At 35.1% G+C, this 20704-nt stretch overlaps 5 protein-coding genes across 5 annotated transcripts; 4 read left to right on the top strand and 1 right to left on the bottom strand.

Moving 5' to 3' along the window:
* The first annotated feature begins 2694 nt into the window (after positions 1 to 2694).
* LOC112789328 (zinc finger CCCH domain-containing protein 16) lies at positions 2695 to 6613 on the top strand. Its single transcript, XM_025831174.3, has 10 exons — positions 2695 to 2931; positions 3113 to 3377; positions 3554 to 3627; positions 4047 to 4142; positions 4357 to 4450; positions 4772 to 5025; positions 5359 to 5414; positions 5522 to 5708; positions 6151 to 6223; positions 6312 to 6613. Exons 1-10 carry the CDS (start codon positions 2897 to 2899, stop codon positions 6348 to 6350), a joined length of 1173 nt encoding a protein of 390 aa, XP_025686959.1. The 5' UTR covers positions 2695 to 2896; the 3' UTR covers positions 6351 to 6613.
* A 4-nt stretch (positions 6614 to 6617) lies between these two features.
* On the bottom strand, positions 6618 to 9874 carry LOC112789327 (uncharacterized). Its single transcript, XM_025831173.2, has 5 exons — positions 9429 to 9874; positions 8693 to 8955; positions 8033 to 8150; positions 7405 to 7613; positions 6618 to 7313 (listed from the first exon to the last, which is right to left on the bottom strand). Exons 1-5 carry the CDS (start codon positions 9720 to 9722, stop codon positions 6875 to 6877), a joined length of 1323 nt encoding a protein of 440 aa, XP_025686958.1. The 5' UTR covers positions 9723 to 9874; the 3' UTR covers positions 6618 to 6874.
* A 700-nt stretch (positions 9875 to 10574) lies between these two features.
* On the top strand, positions 10575 to 13697 carry LOC112789325 (uncharacterized). Its single transcript, XM_025831171.3, has 5 exons — positions 10575 to 11238; positions 11357 to 11574; positions 12557 to 12655; positions 12880 to 12953; positions 13201 to 13697. The coding sequence occupies exons 1-5, from the start codon at positions 10941 to 10943 to the stop codon at positions 13424 to 13426; spliced, it is 915 nt and encodes a 304-aa protein (XP_025686956.1). The 5' UTR covers positions 10575 to 10940; the 3' UTR covers positions 13427 to 13697.
* Position 13698: 1 nt separating this feature from the next.
* On the top strand, positions 13699 to 16929 carry LOC112789326 (uncharacterized). The gene is made up of 5 exons (XM_025831172.2): positions 13699 to 14627; positions 14775 to 14825; positions 15204 to 15337; positions 16070 to 16170; positions 16506 to 16929. Exons 1-5 carry the CDS (start codon positions 14328 to 14330, stop codon positions 16679 to 16681), a joined length of 762 nt encoding a protein of 253 aa, XP_025686957.1. The 5' UTR covers positions 13699 to 14327; the 3' UTR covers positions 16682 to 16929.
* A 511-nt stretch (positions 16930 to 17440) lies between these two features.
* LOC112789324 (uncharacterized) lies at positions 17441 to 18888 on the top strand. Its single transcript, XM_025831170.2, has 2 exons — positions 17441 to 17674; positions 18559 to 18888. Exons 1-2 carry the CDS (start codon positions 17544 to 17546, stop codon positions 18680 to 18682), a joined length of 255 nt encoding a protein of 84 aa, XP_025686955.1. The 5' UTR covers positions 17441 to 17543; the 3' UTR covers positions 18683 to 18888.
* The last annotated feature ends 1816 nt before the right edge of the window (positions 18889 to 20704 follow it).

The following is a 20704-nucleotide window of genomic DNA, read 5'->3' as shown; positions in this document are numbered from 1 at the left end:
TTGCCAGATTCTCAGTCCGCATGATCTTAAACCAGTAATAAAACTCTGCTTCTGTTTTTGCGTAAGCAGCATTGACCAACATCATCCTAGCATCTTTACCTTTGAAGGTAAGGGCGAAATTTGCAGCCACATGATGAATACAATATACTCAAAAAGCGCGTGGAGGCAGCCATCCAGTCTCAGGGGCCTCAAGTGCAGCCTTGATGCCATTATGCCTGTCAGAGATAACAATGAGACCCTCCTGTGGCGTCACATGCGATCGTAGGTTGGACAAGAAGAATGCCTATGACTCTGCATTTTCTCCCTCCACAAGGGCGAAGGCTATCGGGAGGATGTTCGAGTTCCCATCCTGCGCTATCGCCAGCAGAAGCGTGCCTCCGTACTTGCCATACAAGTGGGTACCGTCAATACTCACGAGGGGCTTGCAATGCCGAAATGCCTCGATGCATGGTGGAAATGTCCAGAAAAGTCGATAAAAGTACACAGTTGACCCATCGACCTCACCCCCAAGTTGAACAGGAGAGGTCTTCAAGACAGTAACTGTCCCAGGCATGGTCGATTGTACCCCTAGCATCCAACGTGGCAACTTCGCGTACGACTCTTCCCAATCTCTATAGATCTGTGCCACTGCCTTTTGTTTCGCCATCCAACAAACCTTCCTGTAACTAGGCCTGAAATCGTAATCGGCTTCTATAGCTTGTTGCAAGACCTTTATGGTAACCGCAGCTTCTGCCCTAACCAAGGGAAGAATCCTCGCACAGATAACGTGGTAATCCAGCTGACGGTGATCGCTGAAAATGGAGGTTGCCAAGCAAGTGTGTGGCCCGTTGTACCTCCTAACCTCCCAAGTGCCCTTTCGTGCACGCAGCGCTACGCGAATCAACCAAGTACAAACCTTCCCGAACTCCTTGCATTTTCCATGATACTTCAGATGGTCTGATTCGATGAGTCTGTACTGAACACCTCGACAGATGATGTAGTCTTTCACACTCAAAACAACCTCATCTTTATTTTGGAATGATTGCCCAATCTGAAATTCTGTAGAAGAGCCCCCAACTGTAGGACCACCGTCTGCCTGTTGACCCAGAGCCTCCAAGTTAAGAGTGGAGAAGTGTGGAGGGTACTGCTGAGTGCCAGAACTTGAATGCCCATGCTCTGTATGTGGATTGGCACCTGTGTCATCATCGCTGTCCCCAACGATATCTACAGGCTCGTGGTCAGAGTCATCGTCACACATTGCATTCTCTACTTGATCAGGTTCTCCAAAGCCTTGCGCATCATGGATCAAGCCACCACTGGTGCCCACCAAATATGCCTGCCCCATAGACCCCTGGATTCTCCAAAGGTACAGAACCCTAGTATCTTCATCAGCCGCTAGTACAAAGTATCATACTTAACACTGATCGAGACAACTGTGATGGGAATCTTGTAGAATAGCTTCTTCACCCACTTGCTACCAAATACCCCAAACTTCTGCAAGATGTTGTTCTTCAAATCTGACAAAGTGCTTGATGAACTGATGAAAACACTCACTGGTTCTCTATCAGTGAACTTCACACCATATTTTTTGCTTCTTTGGATTTTTCCAGAGCAATGCACTAAGACAAGTGTACTATCTTCCTCACTTGCCATTGTGACAATAATCTCTTCACCAGCTTGAATCTTACTCACATATATATAGATTTTTCCTCCTCATAAACCGTTGCAGCTAACAAAGGTTTATTCCCACTCAAACTTTTTCATAAACCGTTGCTGCTTACCATGTTTTATGTGCATTTTCCTACCTTAATAAACCGTGGTAGCTTGTCACTGTTTATGACAAATTCCATTCACAAGTAAACCGTGCCTAGTAGCAACGGTTTATGTATTACATTGAAATTGTGGTTGGCTCCCACGGTTTACATAAAGATGAAATTGCACATGCACGTAACAGGTTTCTGTTTTGTGTATATAAGTAAATGATTCACTCATTTTATTTAATTAGGTAGATTACCCTAAAATTTGTGTACTCTCTAATAAAAAATTATGTATTACAGAAAATACGAAAAATGCAAAATGCGCTCTAATTGTGTACTAATGGAGAACATGTGCACTTGTGTTATTTTAAAAATATTTTTTATTATTAATAAATTAACTTAATATTGTTAAAAAGACTTATTTAGTGCTTCAAATTATACATATAGCATAATTTATAAATATATATACATTTCAAATGCATAAGAAATTTGAGATTTGATCTATTTGGTGCTTCAAATTTTAAATTTGTAAATAATCTAAAGATTGCATGAATATGTTAAATAAAAATATTATTTTATTTATATATAAAAAAAATTCTTAATCCAAAAGATTCTTATTTTATCTTTTTAAAGTGGTTATTTCGCTATCATTAATTTATTAAAAAAGATATGTTTAATGAGTATTTTTATTTTTTAATATGTTTGATAAAATTTTAATAGTAAAAATAAAAATATTAAAAAAATATATTTTAAAAATTATAATTTATATTTTTTTAAATTATCTAAACAAATATTTTTAACATAACAAACAAATAATATTCTTATATTATTATTTTTAAATATAATTACTGAATAAAAAATATTTTTATATAAAATATTCAGAGATAAAATTATTATTTTTTTAAATTAAAAAAAAGAGAGTCACTTAAAACATTTTCTTTTCGTAAAAATTCATTCCAACGTGTCCAAAGTCAAGTAAAGAAAAAAAAAAAAAAACTGTTTATAAGATAAATACTGGGAAGGTTGGTTTTTGTAAATGTTGAATTTAAAATCGGTTCGGAGAAAGAGTGTATCTGAGGATAGATTTTAATTTTGATTTAGGAAGTTAACGCGGGTAGTAGAAATTACGCATTGTTTCAGACGTAAAACCCCAAATCTCAATGAGAGACCTTTGCAGAAACTTCCAGCGTGGCAGGTTCTTCTTCTTCTTCCTCTTTTTTCTTCAAATTACCCTATTTGTTTTACTTTTAAGCTAATTTTATTCGTAAAAGTGTTCCTTTGTTTTGTTCATAGGATCCTAACGTTCTGAGAATACAGTGTTTCTGAATTCTGATTACTGCTTCTGTTTATTTATTTATTTATTTTTTCTTTTTCAGCTGTCAATACGGAGATAGGTGTAAATTTATACATGCTGTGGCACAACAAGGGAAGCCTAATAATAGTTTTCATGGTTTTGGGGGACAGAATAGTTTTTACCAACAGCAACAGCAACAGCAAAATGTTAACCCTTTTGGATTTGGGTCTAAATCTGCTTCACAACCACACCAACAGCAGCAAAAGACCAATCCTTTTGGCTTTGGGGTGCAGAACAACATCAACAACTCACAATTCAAAGGGACCCCTCAACAGAACCAATTTAAGGTTGTTACTTACTTGTTACTCTTTCCCTTGTGCATATGGAGTTAAAAGGGAGTGTTTTTTTCTTGAGGAGTTCTTGTTGCTCTGTGTGGTTTCAGTTAATCTGATCAACTATTGTTAGTAAAAGATGCTTTTGTTTAATGTTGGTCTTGATAGTGTGCTTTTCTAATTTGAATCAGCCTTTTGAAAACAAATGGACTTGGGGTGGCGCTTCGCGGCAATCTGATAACAACCCCCTACCGGCGAATCATGAGTAAGTGTTTCAATCCCCTGTTCCCTTCTCTTAATGCATTCACATTCGTGTGATGTCGTATCAAATCAATTTGGGAATCTAGGATGGCACATTGTTCCGCATATAGGTCTAGGCCTAAACGTCTACGATGTGCATAAAACATAGAGAAATATGTCTAATTATGTTGAAATAAATTCTGTAATCTTTGGTTGAAACTTGAAAGCCTTTGACCTATTTTGAAGATTAATTTGGTTTCTTAATGTTTACTCCAATAAGTTTTATGGCTTCTCTTTTGGAGGATACCTTATCATTGCTGCATTGTATGGTCCATATCAATGCCTCTACAGATCATGTGTTTTGAATGTCTGTGTTTTGCATTGGGTTTGCTTTGTTTTAGTTAAGTGATATACTTTACTAAATGTTTGTTGATGCAATTGAAGATGTACAGATCCTGAGGTCTGCAAGCGCCAGATTGCTGAAGATTTCAAGCAAGAGAGGCCACTCTGGATACTTACATGCTATGGTCATTCTAAAGGGTATATATATTTCTTGGACATATAATGGTTTGAAAATCTTAACGCAGACAGTAGATCATGTAGAGTAAGATACTAATTCGTCCAATTGGCTAAAGTTTATCAACCATTCACCTACTATGCAGCCCATCAAAGTTTGAAGATGAATTAACTCAACGCTGCACTTCTAAGAAAGTTAAAAACTGTGATATATTAATGCCTCTTTCAATGCATGCAGTGCACCTTGTGACATAGTTGGTGATATTAGCTATGAAGAACTGAGGGCAGCAGCTTATGAGGATGCGAAGCGAGGGATGAACTTGCAATCAATTGTAAGAACGGATGTAGTATTCCTACACTTTAAATGGATTTCCAATTTACGATACCCAGTGAGACTGGATATCTTACGCTTTTCTTTTTTCCATTGTTTCTGTTCTCTTTTTTGCGGCCCCCACCTCTCCCCCCTCTCCTTTTTGTTGAATGAAATCTTATCCACTCCATGACAGTAATTGCTTATTTTTCTGTAATAAAAACTCATTTTCGATTAAAAAATAAAAACTCTTTACAATTATTTCTTTTTGTGCTGATGTTTCAAACTATTAGGTGACATTCATACAATTTTATTATTTCTAACTTGAAAATATTCTTTGCAGGTTGAGAGAGAGAGAAATACACTGAATTCCAAGTTGGCTGAGTTCGAGAAACTACTTTCTGAACCCTACAGAATGCCATTTAATCCTGCTGTTAACAGTCAAAATCATCAGAATGCAAATCCGTTTTCAATGCCTATGCAAAATAATGGCCAGCATAATGCAAATCCATTTTCAATAACTACACAAAACAATGGTCCTGTGTCAGTCTCAAGCTTTAGCCAACTGGGTGCTTCATTGAACACGGGATTTGATAGGTAATGACCTGCTCATAATTTTTCCCGCGATGAGTTTTTTTTTTTTTTTTTGGTGGAGGGGGGGGGGTGTTCAAAGGTATTTAATAGTTTGTGCCCGGGTTTATTAGGTTATTGTATTATACCTCTACATGCATAGCTTTTCTAGCATTTTATACTATCTGGCCTTGGTGGTTCAAAGTATGGTGTTACTAGAGTGAGTAAAACGCAAGTTTGCTGTCATTGCTTTCCATTCAATGACTTTGTCCTTCTTCCTGTAATTTTCTCTTTTGATGTATTTTTTTCCTTTTATGCCTGCCTTCGCCTATAGTAATCTGTTCATAACATTCTTGCTAGGCCCTCTGCACAAGCACCGAACACTCCGCCACAGTCTAGTTTCTTCGGAAGTGGAGGTATATATTTACTTATCTAGTGTACCACAACTACAGTTTTCACTTTTCAGGTGCATATCTTCCCCATTTATGTGTGTTTAATTATGAAATGTTATAATAACTACTAGGAAACACTTTTACACCCAACACTGCAAACATAAGTGGCAGAGGCTTCTCAGGTGCTCCAAGCAGCCCCTTCTCTACCCCAGCGGAGTCAACAATGTTCCCGAGTTCAACTTCTCAGCAGTCATCCTTTGGCTTCAATGACTTGAGCTCCACTCCAATGTTTCAGACTACACCAGATGTTCAATCTTCGTAAGTCCTTGGTTGCATTATGTTAATTAATTCAGAACTAGTTACCACAATTTAACTATTTTTAATGTCACTGTTCACCCAAAATTAGCTCAACTTTTCTGTGTATTATTGCCTGGCCATATACAAATAGGGCATAGATAATCCCCTTCTAACTGTTCTATTATGGACCTTTTGATGAAAAGAGGCATAGCATTAAAATTTATGTTGCAAGTCACATCTCTTATTATCTCATAGATGAAATGTATTTTGTTTAGCCATCTACTTACAGTTTATAGAGTAGAAAGGCTCCTATTTACATTAGTATTAAACCTGGATGGAAACGTCAAATTTTGTTTAATACAGAAGCTTTTTGAGGTTATCTTTGTGGAATTTCAAAATGTAAATGGCTTCATATGTAAGTTACAAATTACATGGCATGTATTCTTGTTTTCTATTTCTGCAGAAGCATGTCCCAGGGAGAGAATGTTTCAACAGATCTCAGTATTTGGTTAAAAGAGAAATGGAATCCTGGAGAGGTAATCATCATCTTACACTGTGTTCTAGCTGTTAATGTTGGCAAACAAAATGGTCTTCTATTTTAATTAATTTTTATTCAAATCTCAGATTCCCGAAGAAGCTCCTCCAGATTCAGTTGTTCGGTAGAAATTCACAAACACAGCACTCTGTACTATGTTAACAAGATTCTACAGTGATGTTAGATGTATTTTTATTATGTTTGATTATGTCAGATCAAGAGCATATTAAAAATTGCTCTGGCTTTAGGATAGTTGATTTATATCAATTGATTTTGCAAAGAGCAAAGGCCTTTAATGTAATTCATAACTGTTAACAAAATATTCTGATCTCATTTTGAGCCAGAATCATAAAATATATAGTTCTTACATTGGATGCCATGGTTACAATGATATATAGATTGAATCTTCTTTTTTAATTTTCCAAATTTCATATTACGAGAATAAAGAATGTACATGAACCAGAAATGGCTATGCTGAAAATGGAAGACTTAATTGAAGCCTAAGTAATTCCATTGAAAGCATGCCTATTTTTACAACTAGAGTATGTACATAACTTTGAAATATGCTAAACAAAAGGAAACTACATATATCTAGATCAAAGAATATATTTTTTTTCTTCTTCTTCATAATCAAATGCAAAGAGCAATCTGATTAGACACTAGAAATGTGATCAGTGCCAATATGAGTAGATGTGTGAAATGTGAAAGATTCAGCCAATTTCACTGCATCTGAAACTCTAAGCCTTGTTCCTTGTTGACCTACAACAGTGGCTGCAACCTTAGCTGCTATTGAACCTATGCTTTTCAAATCAGACATGCCTCTTAGAACACCATAAAGTATGCCGCATGCATATGCATCTCCGGCACCACAAGTATCTACCGGAACACATGGAGACGGGGGAATGTATACGGCTTCACCCTTTAGACCGATGTAGGAGCCTCTATGACCGTCAGTTACCGATACTAGCGGAACAAAGTGGCTCAGATACCTTGTAACCGAAGCAGAGCTTTCCTTTGCGTCGAAATTGCAGAGCGCTCTGGCCTCATCACTGTTTGCGAAGATTAAATCCGCATGATTCCCGATAATTTCCCTGATGGAAGAAGAAATTGCAGCATGGAAAGGAATGAACTCTAGGTCTACATAAATCTATGGAGAATAATGTCAAGTAATAATAATCTTACCAGAAATCATCATAGTGTCTCTCAATGCAGGAGACATCTGAGGCTGTTACTGCAACTAAGGCACCGTTACTGCGAGCTTTCTGACATGCTTCTGTTATTGCTCTAACGGTATCGGGTAGTTCAAATAGATACCCTTCAACAACAAGTATGTTGGTCTTGGTAACCGCATTAGCCAAGATTTTGTCATAGTTAACAGTTGATGATGTACCCTGCCCCCAGATTACAAATATTAGCATCTTCACCATTGATATGGTGACAGAAAATAAACAAGTTGGAAGAGAAAACTAGTAGAAAGCCAAGATAACCATTTTCCACTCCTAGATTGATGCTTAAAAGTAGAAATAAATAATAGTGCATGAAAGAGTAACTGCTAAGTCTTTTGTTTCCTTCAATGTACAAAATGGAATACAAAGTGAACAATTCAACTCCAAAACAAAACTCAAGAAACTTTGGGCAACCTGCATAGCTTAACTATTCAACATGCCATTTAGATGTCTCAATGTTCTTCTCATTCTATGGATATACATAAAAACAAAGAGGATCAAAACTATACAAACCAATCCACATATACTTAGAAACAGATTATCAGTTAACAAAGAATCTACAAACTCTTCTGCAATTACCGAACCTGATATGCAAGCATTGTGCGTTGAGCATCTGGTGTTGTGAGAACTATAACTGTTCCGGTAGTTCCATCCTTGATAGGCTCAGAAAGAAATTGCACATTTGCTCGCCGTAATTTTTCCCTATAAGAAAGTTTGAAATAGAATGTAAGCAAACAACAAAGGAACTGGAAGAAATTTCATGTGCCGAGAACAAAGCAGATAGAATCATTGTCACAAGAACCTATCTCCAAAGAGTGTGTAAGCAGTATAGTGGGAGAAATGTGACACTTGATATTCTTTAGGTAAACACTTGAATACAGATATTAACACAATCTGAACTATACTTTTCCAAATAATGCAGCAACAAAATGTAGATCACAGTAGATAGAATATGTAAAATTGTGAATTGCGGCATCATAACATGATTGAGCTCCAAAGGAACACAAAAATTTTCGTCATTTTTCCCTCTTAGCATTGTCTTCCCCTATGTTATGGCCAAGGATTGTACTCTATCGTTATCCTATCTTTTAAATGTACAAAAATATCATTGCAAATTGATGAGAGTACTAAGTTCCAAATTAATCAATCTCTTTTTGCAAAACTAGATCAGCTACATCCTAAGTAAACTAGCACAATTTGATCAAACAACTAACGAAAAGAGCTCAGCAATGAAGAAGGCCAACCTGTAGAAGCCACCCAGGACATCACTTCCAACACTGCCAGCCATTGCCACGTTTATGGCAGGAGTCGTGGCAGAACGACTTCCAAGCCTGGCGAGGGCAACCAAGCTATTAGAAAGAGATCCACCAGCAGCTGCTTTATAGGTGCAACCATCCATAGCCTGCAAGACTCTACCCCTTTCCTCGTGATTCACAACCTTGCGCGTTCCCTTCTCCAATCCTAACTTGTTAAGGAACTCGTCATCTACTATGCCCGAGAAGTCTACCTAGAAGAACAAATCCCAGCAACAACAACAAACACATTAACCTTCACTCCCTCCTATTCTCAAAGCATCATAACTCATAAGAATTTCAATGGTAAATTATGCTTAGCTCCCTAAGTTAAGTGATATTATATATGCCATGTATTGATTTGTCATACCTACACCGAGCTCTCCAAAAAATACTACGTGCATACCAAAAATCAGCTACTAAATCAGACACCATTATGTATAAATACAGGTATTGTTTAACTCGTATTTCATATGTATTTTATACTGGTGAATGATTTGCCGACTGATTTTTTTTGTGTATATTTAGCATGGTTCCATTTTAAAATATCTAAAGGTACTTAAATGAATGTGAGTGTTTCGAATACACAAATCTATTTCTATCCCTACTCTTCAATTCATATCAATGAGCAATGCAAATGATAAATTTAAAATAAACAAAGAAAGAAAGGAAGAAAAGAAGGAATCACCATGGCTTGACCAAGTCCCAAAACATCCCATCTTTCAGGCAAAACCAACGAAGCAATAGCTTTGTCTTCTTCCTCTTCTTCATCATCCATTTGAGGACCCTTCATTCGTTGATTATCATGTTCTTCTTTAGAGGTGGAAAAGCAACGTAGGGTTAAAGGGGAGGGTTGTCTGCGCCTGAAGCGGCATATAAGGAAATGGCCATTTTGGAACTTGGGAGGAACAAAACATAAGAAAGAAGGAGGAGTTGGAATTTGGGGAAGAAAAGAAGAAGATAAACGCAGAGACAGAGACATGTTATTGGAAATTCCAATGTAAGGAACGAAAATGTGAAAGTATTTGTATGTCTCTGTGTCTGTTAACAGAGACACAGAGAAGAAGAAGAAGAAGAAGAAGAAGAAGAAGAAGAAACAGCGTTGCCCCCTTTTGATTGTTGCTAAGCCAACGCAAATGGAAGACACGAAAAATACTAACTAGATAAGGAAGTAGGCCACTAAATTACGTATTTACCCTTGGTCCCACTCTTTCTGGAAACAAATTCTAGAACAAATTCTTCTTACAGCCACCAAAAACGAACCTATATTTCTTTCTTTTTCTTTAATGTTTAAAAGATAAAAAATCCTTATTTACTAATTTTGGTAAAATTAAAAAATAATATACAAAATTGTGGTTTTTCTTATTTTTAACTAAATCATAAAATAGGAAATTTTTTATTTTCTTAAAAAATATTTCTTTGGCTGAAAACTGGTATTTTGTAAATGGAAGTAATTCTATTCACATTAAAAAAATAAAAATGTCTATCATTCTTTTTCTATTGACGGCGGGTTAGTTTTTAAGAAAACTAAGCAGTAAGCAGTAACAAATTCAAGACGAACAAAATTTGGTAAAACTTTGAAGAGTGTATTACTATTACATTATTTGGTATTGGACTACTGGTGGAGACTAGCAATACGTGTTGCGTTTTATCCTCTCACAAGTAACATCGGATTAACTCATTAGTCATTAAGAGTTTATTTATTTATTGGAAATGTTATAGAACTTTTATTTCTATATATCTTAATACGAAACTTTTTCAAAATGAATTTTAAATTTTTGGACACACACTAAAATGGGATGCCTTAATTCAAAGAAAGTATTTGTTAATTGTTATTGAATGTTTATCTCACTTTTTTATTATTATTACGTATTAAAAATTAATTTATTAGAAACTAATAAAAAACCAGTTTTTTACAATTAACTAAATTTTAAGAGACATTTTTTGGTTTTGCATATAACAAACCGAATTCAGAAATTCGGGTCGGATTTGGGTCGAACTCTTGGAAGCAGAATCACTCAATCACGCAGTGACACACTTTTTTCCTCCTTTCTCAATCATCTTCCGCCACGTGAATCAATTTCGAACCTTCGTTTTCCTTCCAACGTTGAAATTGCCACCACAGCACTGAAGAATAATCACAATCTGATTTTTCTCTGACACGATCGAGTTGAATCGATTCCATTCGATCTCATAAGCGATGATGTACCTGAAGAAGCCCTTGTGGAGCCAAGGGAAACCCGAACCGGATGCTAAGACGACGACGGCGGCGGATCGCGGCGGCGCCGTGGAGGAGCTGGTGGATTCGTTGCAGCAGCAGAGAGTGTACAGAGAAGTTACATTGGCTCTTAGAACAGGACTCAGAGACGCGCGTGCTGAGTTCTCGTTCCTCCGTGTGCGTGGCCTCCGTAACATCCTCAAGTTCCTCCGATCTGTCGCTGAATCTGATTCCACCATTGACCTCTTCAATAGAACACAATCCATTCCCCAATTGCAAGGTACCTGTTTGTGAATTTGCCATTGAGTATGCGTGTGCATTTATTTACATTCAATTTTGTTGAATTTGTGTTGTATTGATTGTTAGATGATGGTGAATGGTGCGTGGTGTTTGTGCAGTGGTTCCGGTTTTGTTTGAGCATTGTTTGAGAGAGACAGGGGATTATGAGAATGAGAATAGGGTGAGAGATTTGAATCATATATTTGGTGTTGAGCCTCTGAAGCTGACGAGTCCAGCTACTGATGCTGAAGTTGCACTTGCACTGAGGGTATTGGAAGGTTGTTGCTTGCTTCATCCGCAGAGTACAGCGCTTGCACATCAACACAATGCTATTCCGGTAATCGTTCATTTTTCTATCCATGTGTGTGTCTGTGTCTGAGTCTATGTTGGGAGGAGGAGGAAGATTTGGTAGTAAAGGGATCAAACTCGAGTTTACGTCAGCTCCATGAGCCTAGGTGAACTTGAATCCTATAGCTCGGATTGTAAACTTGAAAGAGATTATTTGTAAGATCGTAAACTCGATTTTGAGACCTAAGCTATACTCGAGAGTTTAATAACCTTATCTGGAAGCATGTTTCATTTACCTTATTGCACCTATGAGAATGGATTCTTTCCACTGTGATTCGTAGAGTCTTTGCTGTTGTTCCGGGTTTCATGAAATAGGTTTTCATCTATGCTTATTCTTCATTGAGAGTGAAATTTGCAACATGCTAAAAGTAATTTGTATCAAAGAGAGTAATAGATTTAAAAGAACAGTGGCATGAACAATCCGAATAGGAGACAGCGAAATTTACATGACAAACAAACTGTTGCTTTCTCTTGTGCTTATGGACGGTCTTGTGCTGATTAGTTCTTACCAAGTTACCATCAGCACATAACATTAACATAAGCTACAGCAACTGTTGCTACTCTGTCTTGGTGTATTCCAATGGGTTTATGACTTCATGTGGAAGACGCTTCAACCTTGTGGCAAACATTACAGTTCCTGAGTATATTGTAACCCTTTCCTCTTCTTCAATTAAGATAAGAACAATGTACCCTCGAGTTTCTTTGAGCATTCAATGCTAGACACCTAGTGATTACTGAAATGTCTACTAAGCCAAGAAACATATTTTGTTCATATCAATGGCCAACAAAGATGTTTATCCATAAAAGTATGAGACTTGCACTCCAATTAATCAATGCCACAAATATTGGCAAATTAGTAAACACCTTCATTAGGTGATGTGCATGTGCCTCTGTACTACCAAAGCCTTGAAACTTGCAAAAATGAAACTATTGGATACCAATATGTAATATTGTTACTATCTTCTTTGCAGGTTTTAATGAATATATTATCCACTCGCGGAGTACTTGAGCAAGGTGCATGCTTAGATGCTCTAATCTCATTGATGGTGGATTCATCATCTAATCAAATGGTACCCTAACTGTTGTTTACATGTAGCTTAGTTGTTCTATTTTTCTAGTTTGATCATCATGATTCTTTCTTTATCCAGATGTGTTACCAATAATTTGACATTGTTCTTTCTTCAATATTTGTTGTTTCTTGGCTTAGATTTACCAACTATTTTTTCTTGCCAGAGAACATTTTATTTGCTGTTCCGTTTTTGAAAATTTATCTCTTCTGATCATAATTTTTTAGGATTTTGAGAAATGTAGTGGTATTATGGAAGTTGCTGACCTTATCAGGGACAAACAAGTGGATGAGAATCTCAGGTACTGCTTTTTATCTCCAGTCTCGTTTGTATTATAGCCGATATACTTGTCTGCAATGGATCTTCATTTGCCTCTTTTTGAATTTTGATGTTAATTCTATAGGTTCTATATTTTCGCAGGCCGTGTTTTGTAGTTCTAGTAACATTGTTGTAGCTTAACTTTTCATTCCTTCGAGATATTATGCAGAGACTTGTTCCACTATCTTGAGATAACAAAGTAGAATAATGAAGAAAGTGGCATTATTCAGGTTAAAATGTGGAGAGTTTCTGTTGCTGCTCATTGGACATGTCAATGGAAGAGATGCTCCTCCTTTGGCAACTATACATGAAGATACAAGGCATCTACTTGGGGAGAAATCAGCCTCCTTGATATGGGCAGCTAGTCAGTTTGGCTCGACGCTGGATCCTGAGCAGAGGCTAACTGCTCTGCAAATCCAAGCTCGTAGGGTCCTTGAATCATTGGATTTGTACTGAATGATAGTGATACCGGTAACTTAGGAAAGCTTTCATCTTGTGATTTGAAATTATTGGCCGACAATGTAGTTTTTTTGCTTTCAATTACTGTATTTATGCTGCTTTTTTTTTGTAATTTTTAGCCACATTTGTAGTTGTTTCAGCATGTGGTTAAGAATTTAAGATGATTATGATTTCTTCAGCATTTATCGATGAAGAAAAAATTGCATCAGACCTGTATTGTATTTATATCTTCCGTACTTATGAATCCAGAACTAAATTAAGTTATACAGATTACGCTCTTTTGTTCCTCGTATGTTGGATTATGAAGGTTCTCCTGTGTGGACTAATAAGAGCAAGGTTAGAGATTTTTGTGTGCTTAAGAACTAAAATTAAATAAAAAATAGATTGGGGGGTTGCACCTATTGTAAGCAACTATGTCATATACATAAAAGATCAATCACTCGTATAAAATGCATATAGAATATGAATACACATTAAAAATATATAAAATAAATAATATATGTATATACATAAATATATAACTACTTTATTAACTAACTTTTATTGGGCACATTATTTTTTAATTTTTATTGCCAAACAAGGCTCTCAAAGCCGGTAAATAAACTGTTAGTAAATATCGAACATGTGAAACTATTGGACAATTTGATTTAATAACCCAGAAAAGGAATTTTATATTGATTTTATTTTATAGCTTTGGTTTCTAAATTATTAACCAGTTTATTCAATTAAGTAAAATAATTGAACCCATTCATTCATTTTTGTGTTATAAATATATATTTTAATTAATAGTTGTGGCTGTATTTGCAAGCTGAAAAATCAAAGTAGCAGAAAGAATAGAAGAGAGCGGTGATGTGAGGTTAGGGGGTGTGGCATTCCTGCAACTCCAATTTGAATCACCATGTCCATAAACTCTCTCATCTTAACCACACACCAAAGTTTCAATCTTTGCCTCAAAATCAGACAACCCACTTTTTCCACTTCGCGCCATATCCTTCTCATCTCAACCAAATTCAGGTCACCGCACTTCTTTGCATGTTCTTCATCAAATAATGGATCCGAACCCATTGTTATTCAGAGTGATACCTTTCAATTTCACACCCAAGTGGGTACCCCCAAAGTTTCCTCCTTTTCTTCTCCAGTTCCCAAGTTCAGTTTGAGTGACCAAGCTTTCTTTCTCCTCGCATTCATTGCCTGCACGGTATAGCCCCTTTTTGTTTTCACCTGATAATTTGGATTCACTTTTGAAGTTTTAATTTTTTGTTTTCCCATTCTAGATTTGAGTTCAGTTTTGTTTGTTGATCCTAATTGATGTTTTGATTCTTTTCTGTTTTTTTGGTTTCTGCAGACCTCAGTGGCATTCACTAGCCTTGTTTTTGCTGCTGTTCCCACTCTAGTTGTAAGTTTTATATGACAATGCTTACATATAATTATCTAAACTTTTTAAGTTGTTATGAATGTTGAATACAAGTAGTCACAAATATAAGAATCTATGATACTGATGCTTCCTTTTAATTCTGTAAAGCTTAATGATGTATTGAAGGTTTAAATTTTTTTTAATATTTGTTTAGGGTTCAATACTTTGATCTTTTATTTGGTTCTGTATGAATTTGGCTTAACAATGGTGTAAATGGTTGTAAAATTTGTTATGTTGTGCTTTTAAATTTTCCTTTCAGCTTTAGACATACCATTATGTCATCCACTATTTGGATAATCATTTAAGCTAAACAAACTCTCCAAATATATTGCATATAAACTCTTCCATATGTTTCACCAGGCAATGAGAAATGCTGCGATATCCCTTTCGAAGCTAGCAGATACTGCTAGAGAGGAACTCCCGAGTACCATGGCTGCTGTTAGGCTTTCGGGGATGGAAATTAGTGATCTGACACTAGAACTAAGTGATCTAAGGTGACACTGAATACATTGTTTCTGAATCACTTCTTTTAGAACCAAGATAGATATTTTATGTGGTTTTACTGATTTTGTACATTGTTCTAAGAAACTTTATGCTACCCATTCTTACATCAACAATACCATAATATAGTTAATATATTTTACCTGAAGTGGTTCTCGCTTACTTTCATCCTAGTTTCCTATTTGGCATTAATCACAGGACTTGAATGTGGTTTTCTTTGGTAATCCATTGACCCTGGTGCTTCATATATTTAGCCATGAAAGACTTGTGAGTTGTAATGAAATAGGGCCTAAGATGAAAGCTTCTAGACCTGTTATAAATATTGTTCCTTAAACGGTTTCCTTGAAGTAGTTCCAGATGGTGGATATCTGTACTTAATTTTGAGTATTTGAATTCTTGAGGAAGACTTTTTGTTACCTGGTTCCATTTATTTCTTCCTTTTTCTCATTTTCTATTCTTTTACATGCAACACTTAAAGTTGATAAGTTCTTTATAGTTCTTGTGGTTGGCTTCCCCACTGAAGTTGAACACTTGAACTGTCTGGAGTGCAATCCTTGTACTGAATTTTGTATATTTAATTGTCGGCTTTTAAATGAAAACTTCAAACATTTACTAGCTACTAGTTTGAAAAGCAGAAGCCCCCATTTATATAAATTCTTTCAAAGCCATAACTTAAAATAATGTTGCCTATGTGGATCTAAAATCATTTGGTGTTTGGAAATTAGCCAGGAAATAACAGAGGGAATAAACAAGTCAACTCAAGCTTTGCAAGCCGCAGAAGCTGGAATTCGGAACATTGGTTCAATGGCACAACAGCAAACCATGTGTATGTATTATGCCATAATCCTTTTATATTCCTTTTATGATTAGTTTTGACTACCACATTTAGCAGCTCTCTTACTTATCTACACAAACTTGAACATAGGAATAAGAGAAAACTGGAAATGGAAAAGAAAACTCAGAAATATTTGTGTTCATATTTCAAAGGACAAATGATACTTAAGTCTAAATTGTTCCTCCTATGGATGAGTAAAACTCTATATCATCTTTTGCCCTCTTTCTGCTAGGAACATGTTAAGAATTCCACAATCTCAAATTATGCAATAACATTCAATCTCATTCATAAATACCAACTAGATTCTATGGTTTGGTGTGATGCAGCAATGATTCAAGAAAGGGCAAGCTTGCCCATAATATCTTTGCAACCTGCTGTTGCTGGAGCTGCAAGGAAGACGTCGAGAGCGGTCGGGCAAGCCACAAAGAGCCTGATCAAAATCATATCAGGAAAGGGAGAAGTCACAGCTGAATATGATGAAGATGACATAACTTACATGTGAAGAAACCTCTCCATGGCCATGCCATGAGTTCTCAACGTTGTGAATATTCCATTTTCTCAATTCCTTCCACCCCCAAATACAGTAGTGTAGGTGTAGGAGCATATATACTGTGAACCAAATGAAACTGAAATACAAGTTTAGAAGTTTATAGGACTTGCTTTATTTGTGTAGCTTGATGCTATTCAGAATTGTTGCTACATAAAAGTTCTCGCACTTGCAAATTACAATGGTGCTGCATTACAAAGAAAGTTGTCAAAATTTAACTTCATTATTATTTTCTTAGAAAAATATTAAGAGTCAATACTTTAGTTTAAAAAAAATAGAAATTAGTTAATATTAGTTTAAATGCAAGACAAATATAAGATAAAAATATTATTGTTTTCCAATTTATATTATATACACATAATAATAATAATAATAATAATAATAATAAACTTATTTTGGTTTGATTTTATAAGCATGATTATTGTAGTTATTGATATTTTAAAATTAGCCTTTTAATTTTTTGGAATTGCAATTTCACTTATTATTTTAGTTCTCTACACCCCTTCACACGTTACATATTACGATATGACACTTCAACAATCCATGAAACAAGTAAGATGAATACTATCAACTTTACAGAAAAATAGTTGTATATGAATTTTTATTAATAAATAAATATTTTATTTTGCATATTTAAAACTTGACTTCTATAACTTACTAATAACTAATAAAAAATTTCCAATATTAGAATAATTAAACGTTTTATATCATAAAAAATCAATCTTTTTAGACATAAGGCAAAGTGGGGATGCATGCTAGTTGCCTAAAAGCGAAGTGAAGATATTAATTTAGGGTTTGGATCCGAGAAAGAGAGAGAATGGAGAAGAAGGAATCATGGAAGATATGCAAGAGATGCAAGGAAACTTATGATCCATCTTCCAACACCTCTTCTTCTTGCCGCTTCCACCCTTCTTTCTTCGTCTGTCGCCGTCACGACGACCAGAAAAGGTACCCCCTTTTTCCTTCCATTTTCATACCTCTAATTCTTTAAGGTCTTTCATTCATTTCCCCATTATTGCCTCAAATTTCCCCTAACTACCTTCAATTATTATTTTTTTTTGTTGGACATGACCTTCAATTCTTAGTTATTTGCAAAACACACTTCTTCTGCTTACTCTACTTGCTAGAATTTCATATGCTATATAGCCAATCACCATTTTTCTGTGTTGTGTTTAGTAGTCGAGACAAGACATTTGTACAACATTTTTGTATGTGGTGTGTCTTTGTCTTTGTATTTGTGTTTTGTCCCAATTATGGAGCATGGCATTCATGACAATGTTTCTATGTGAGTGATTTAGTTCATGTTAAGGCCTTAAAGCATAAGAGCCAATTTTATGCATGCAAAGCTATAGACCTATAGCATATAGGAGTAGTAGATTATAGATAGGGCTGTTCAAGAATACCCGGGTTGTTGGATAATCCGATGATCCGAACCAATCCAACCCATTCAGGCAAGATTGGTTCGGTCCATTGGGTTAACCCGAGCTAAACCGAGCAAACTCGGTTCGGACTTCGGATTTGGATGTGTATCCATGTATTACATGGTTTTTGTTGTTCCTTGGTTTCAAGAGTGGATACACACCCTGCTGCTTGTTTTTTCTATTTCTAGGAATATGATTGTGTCAAGCCATGCAATTATATTTCACATTTGGGATCATTGCTAATACAAGTTTAGGTAAATGTTGACCTGGCTTGATCTTAGGGTTAGCTAAGCTTCACCTTATCAGGCTAATAAACTTGAAAGTTCTTTTGTTCATTTAGCTGAAATTTGGGTTCATATGATGCATGCTATGTAAAATGGTCAATTAGTTTGTTGTTTCTTACTTATGAAGATACTATGAATTGGGACCCAATGATCCACCATATGCTGCCAAATTCTATGACTGCTGTGGGGCTGAGGACCCTGAGGCTTCTGGCTGCACCACCAACTTTCATGTCTCTTATGATGATGATTGATGTGTATATTTGCTAATCTCTCTTTCACATCCCATTACTCACTCCCACAATTCGTGGTATATGATATGATTTCCAAACTCACCTCTGTTACTCTTGCACAATCTGAATGTCTGATCAAAATGTTTTGTTTATTCCTCTAGTCATTATTCCGAAGTTGTGTGTAAAGAGATATAAGTATATAACTATTAATGAATACTCTCCTGTCAGATTAAGCTTTTAGAATAAGTAGTTTCATAACATATTACCATAGTTTTTATGACCAAAAAGTATAGAATTCGATTATTATTTATCTGAAACGAAAGAATTTCAGCATACTCAAAAGAGATTTTTATTTGAGGGGATGTGTTAGAAATATAACCATTTATGTATTTTTTTTATCTATTTAAATTTTTGAGACAAGTGATATCATTAAAACAGACATTCACACCTCATCTAATGGTAGATTAAATTTGAGTGGGTGGAGTTTTCCACACTTAATATATTCCCATAATGTTTCTCACAGGATTATGATCATAGATCATATGATTAAAGAAATATTTTTTCCCAAAAATAAACTAGTACTTGTTTTACTTTCTCCATATATTGAAATTTTAAATAGCGTCAATGTGATTCTTTTATGTATGTTATAAACACACTCCAGTATAAACAAGATTAGCATTTCAAATTTAATATTAATATCTGTATTTATAAGATCGTTTCTTTGAGAATTCATGCATCTATCATTGTTTAAGTTCTAATTATTTTACATTACAAAATTTGTGTATAATTTGTATTTGTTTAAAAAGCTAACGACCTGAGTAACATTTACATACATATACAAGTCAGTCATCAGCAAGATTTTCTTGATTAATTCAAAAAAAAAAAAAAACTTGAAGTGTTACTTAAATCAGAATTTTTGGTTCAAATTTACTCAATCTCAAATGAATAGCCGAATATCAATGTTTTTATATTAAAGTAGTTTCACAGTCAAATTGGAAAGAAAAAGTGTCATTGTTACACCTTAGCTGTTATGGTCCCACATTTAACAATGAAAATTTGATCGGCTAAGTTTATCCAAAATAATATTGAAAAAATAAATAATAGAAGAAAATCAAGAAGTGCAAGAATGTACAAAAATCCAAGTAGGTGTATATTGATATAAGCAAAAGGAATATAACAAGAAGGTTTGACATGTGGAATGGATGTGGTAAAATCTTTTGGCAGCTTGTTAATGAAGAAACTGCTGCAAAAGAAAAAAGAAATTAAAAAAAGGGGGAATATTAATTTAGGATTGTTGAAAAGAGTTTCAAGAAGATAAGAGAGGCTCATCAAAATCTGAAACAAAATAATGCAACACAGCATGCTTCCCATCTCAGAATTATGTTTATTGTTTACTTGTGCACCATCTGTCCTTTCCTCAAATCTGAATCTGAAAATCTCACTATTTTCAACTCTTTTTTATTTTTAATTTTGATCCCATGTGCATGCCAGTTGTATAAAACTACCTTGCTTGCACAACCATATATTTGTGCATATAAATGACGTGTTACTAGATTTACTATCCTAATTTATAACATTAATGTAAGGTCTTGTAATTTTCACACTTATGTCTAGGTATCTTTTTTATGATAATAAATTGCATATGCCTTTTATTGGTCTTATTTTTTATGAGGTCAAGTTGGTAGCAAGGAAGAGATGATGAGAAGTTACTACATAATGCAAATAAGCATTATTGGTTTTTGGGGCATGACATGTGTGTGGTCATGTGCATGGTTTTGTAAACAATGACTTCTAACCTAACCTAATATCTATTATCCATTTTGACATTAGTACTATTTGCATTACTAAATCATCATGTGTTGTTTTGGAAAATATATAAATCTGAACAACTCATGTTGTTGAGCTTATTGCCATGAGAAATAATTAATGATAGAAAATGGGGAACTGTTTTTATATAGGTTTTTTTAGGTGTCTTGTTTTTATATAGATTTGTTACTAGATCCTGCCATTTTATCATATTTAATTTTCAATGGAACCAAATTA

Source organism: Arachis hypogaea, chromosome 3 (assembly GCF_003086295.3).
Source record: "Arachis hypogaea cultivar Tifrunner chromosome 3, arahy.Tifrunner.gnm2.J5K5, whole genome shotgun sequence".
In the NCBI taxonomy this organism is placed as follows: domain Eukaryota; kingdom Viridiplantae; phylum Streptophyta; class Magnoliopsida; order Fabales; family Fabaceae; genus Arachis; species Arachis hypogaea.
Note: the sequence above shows the minus strand (reverse complement) of the source record. Positions and strands in the feature narration are given on the sequence as shown.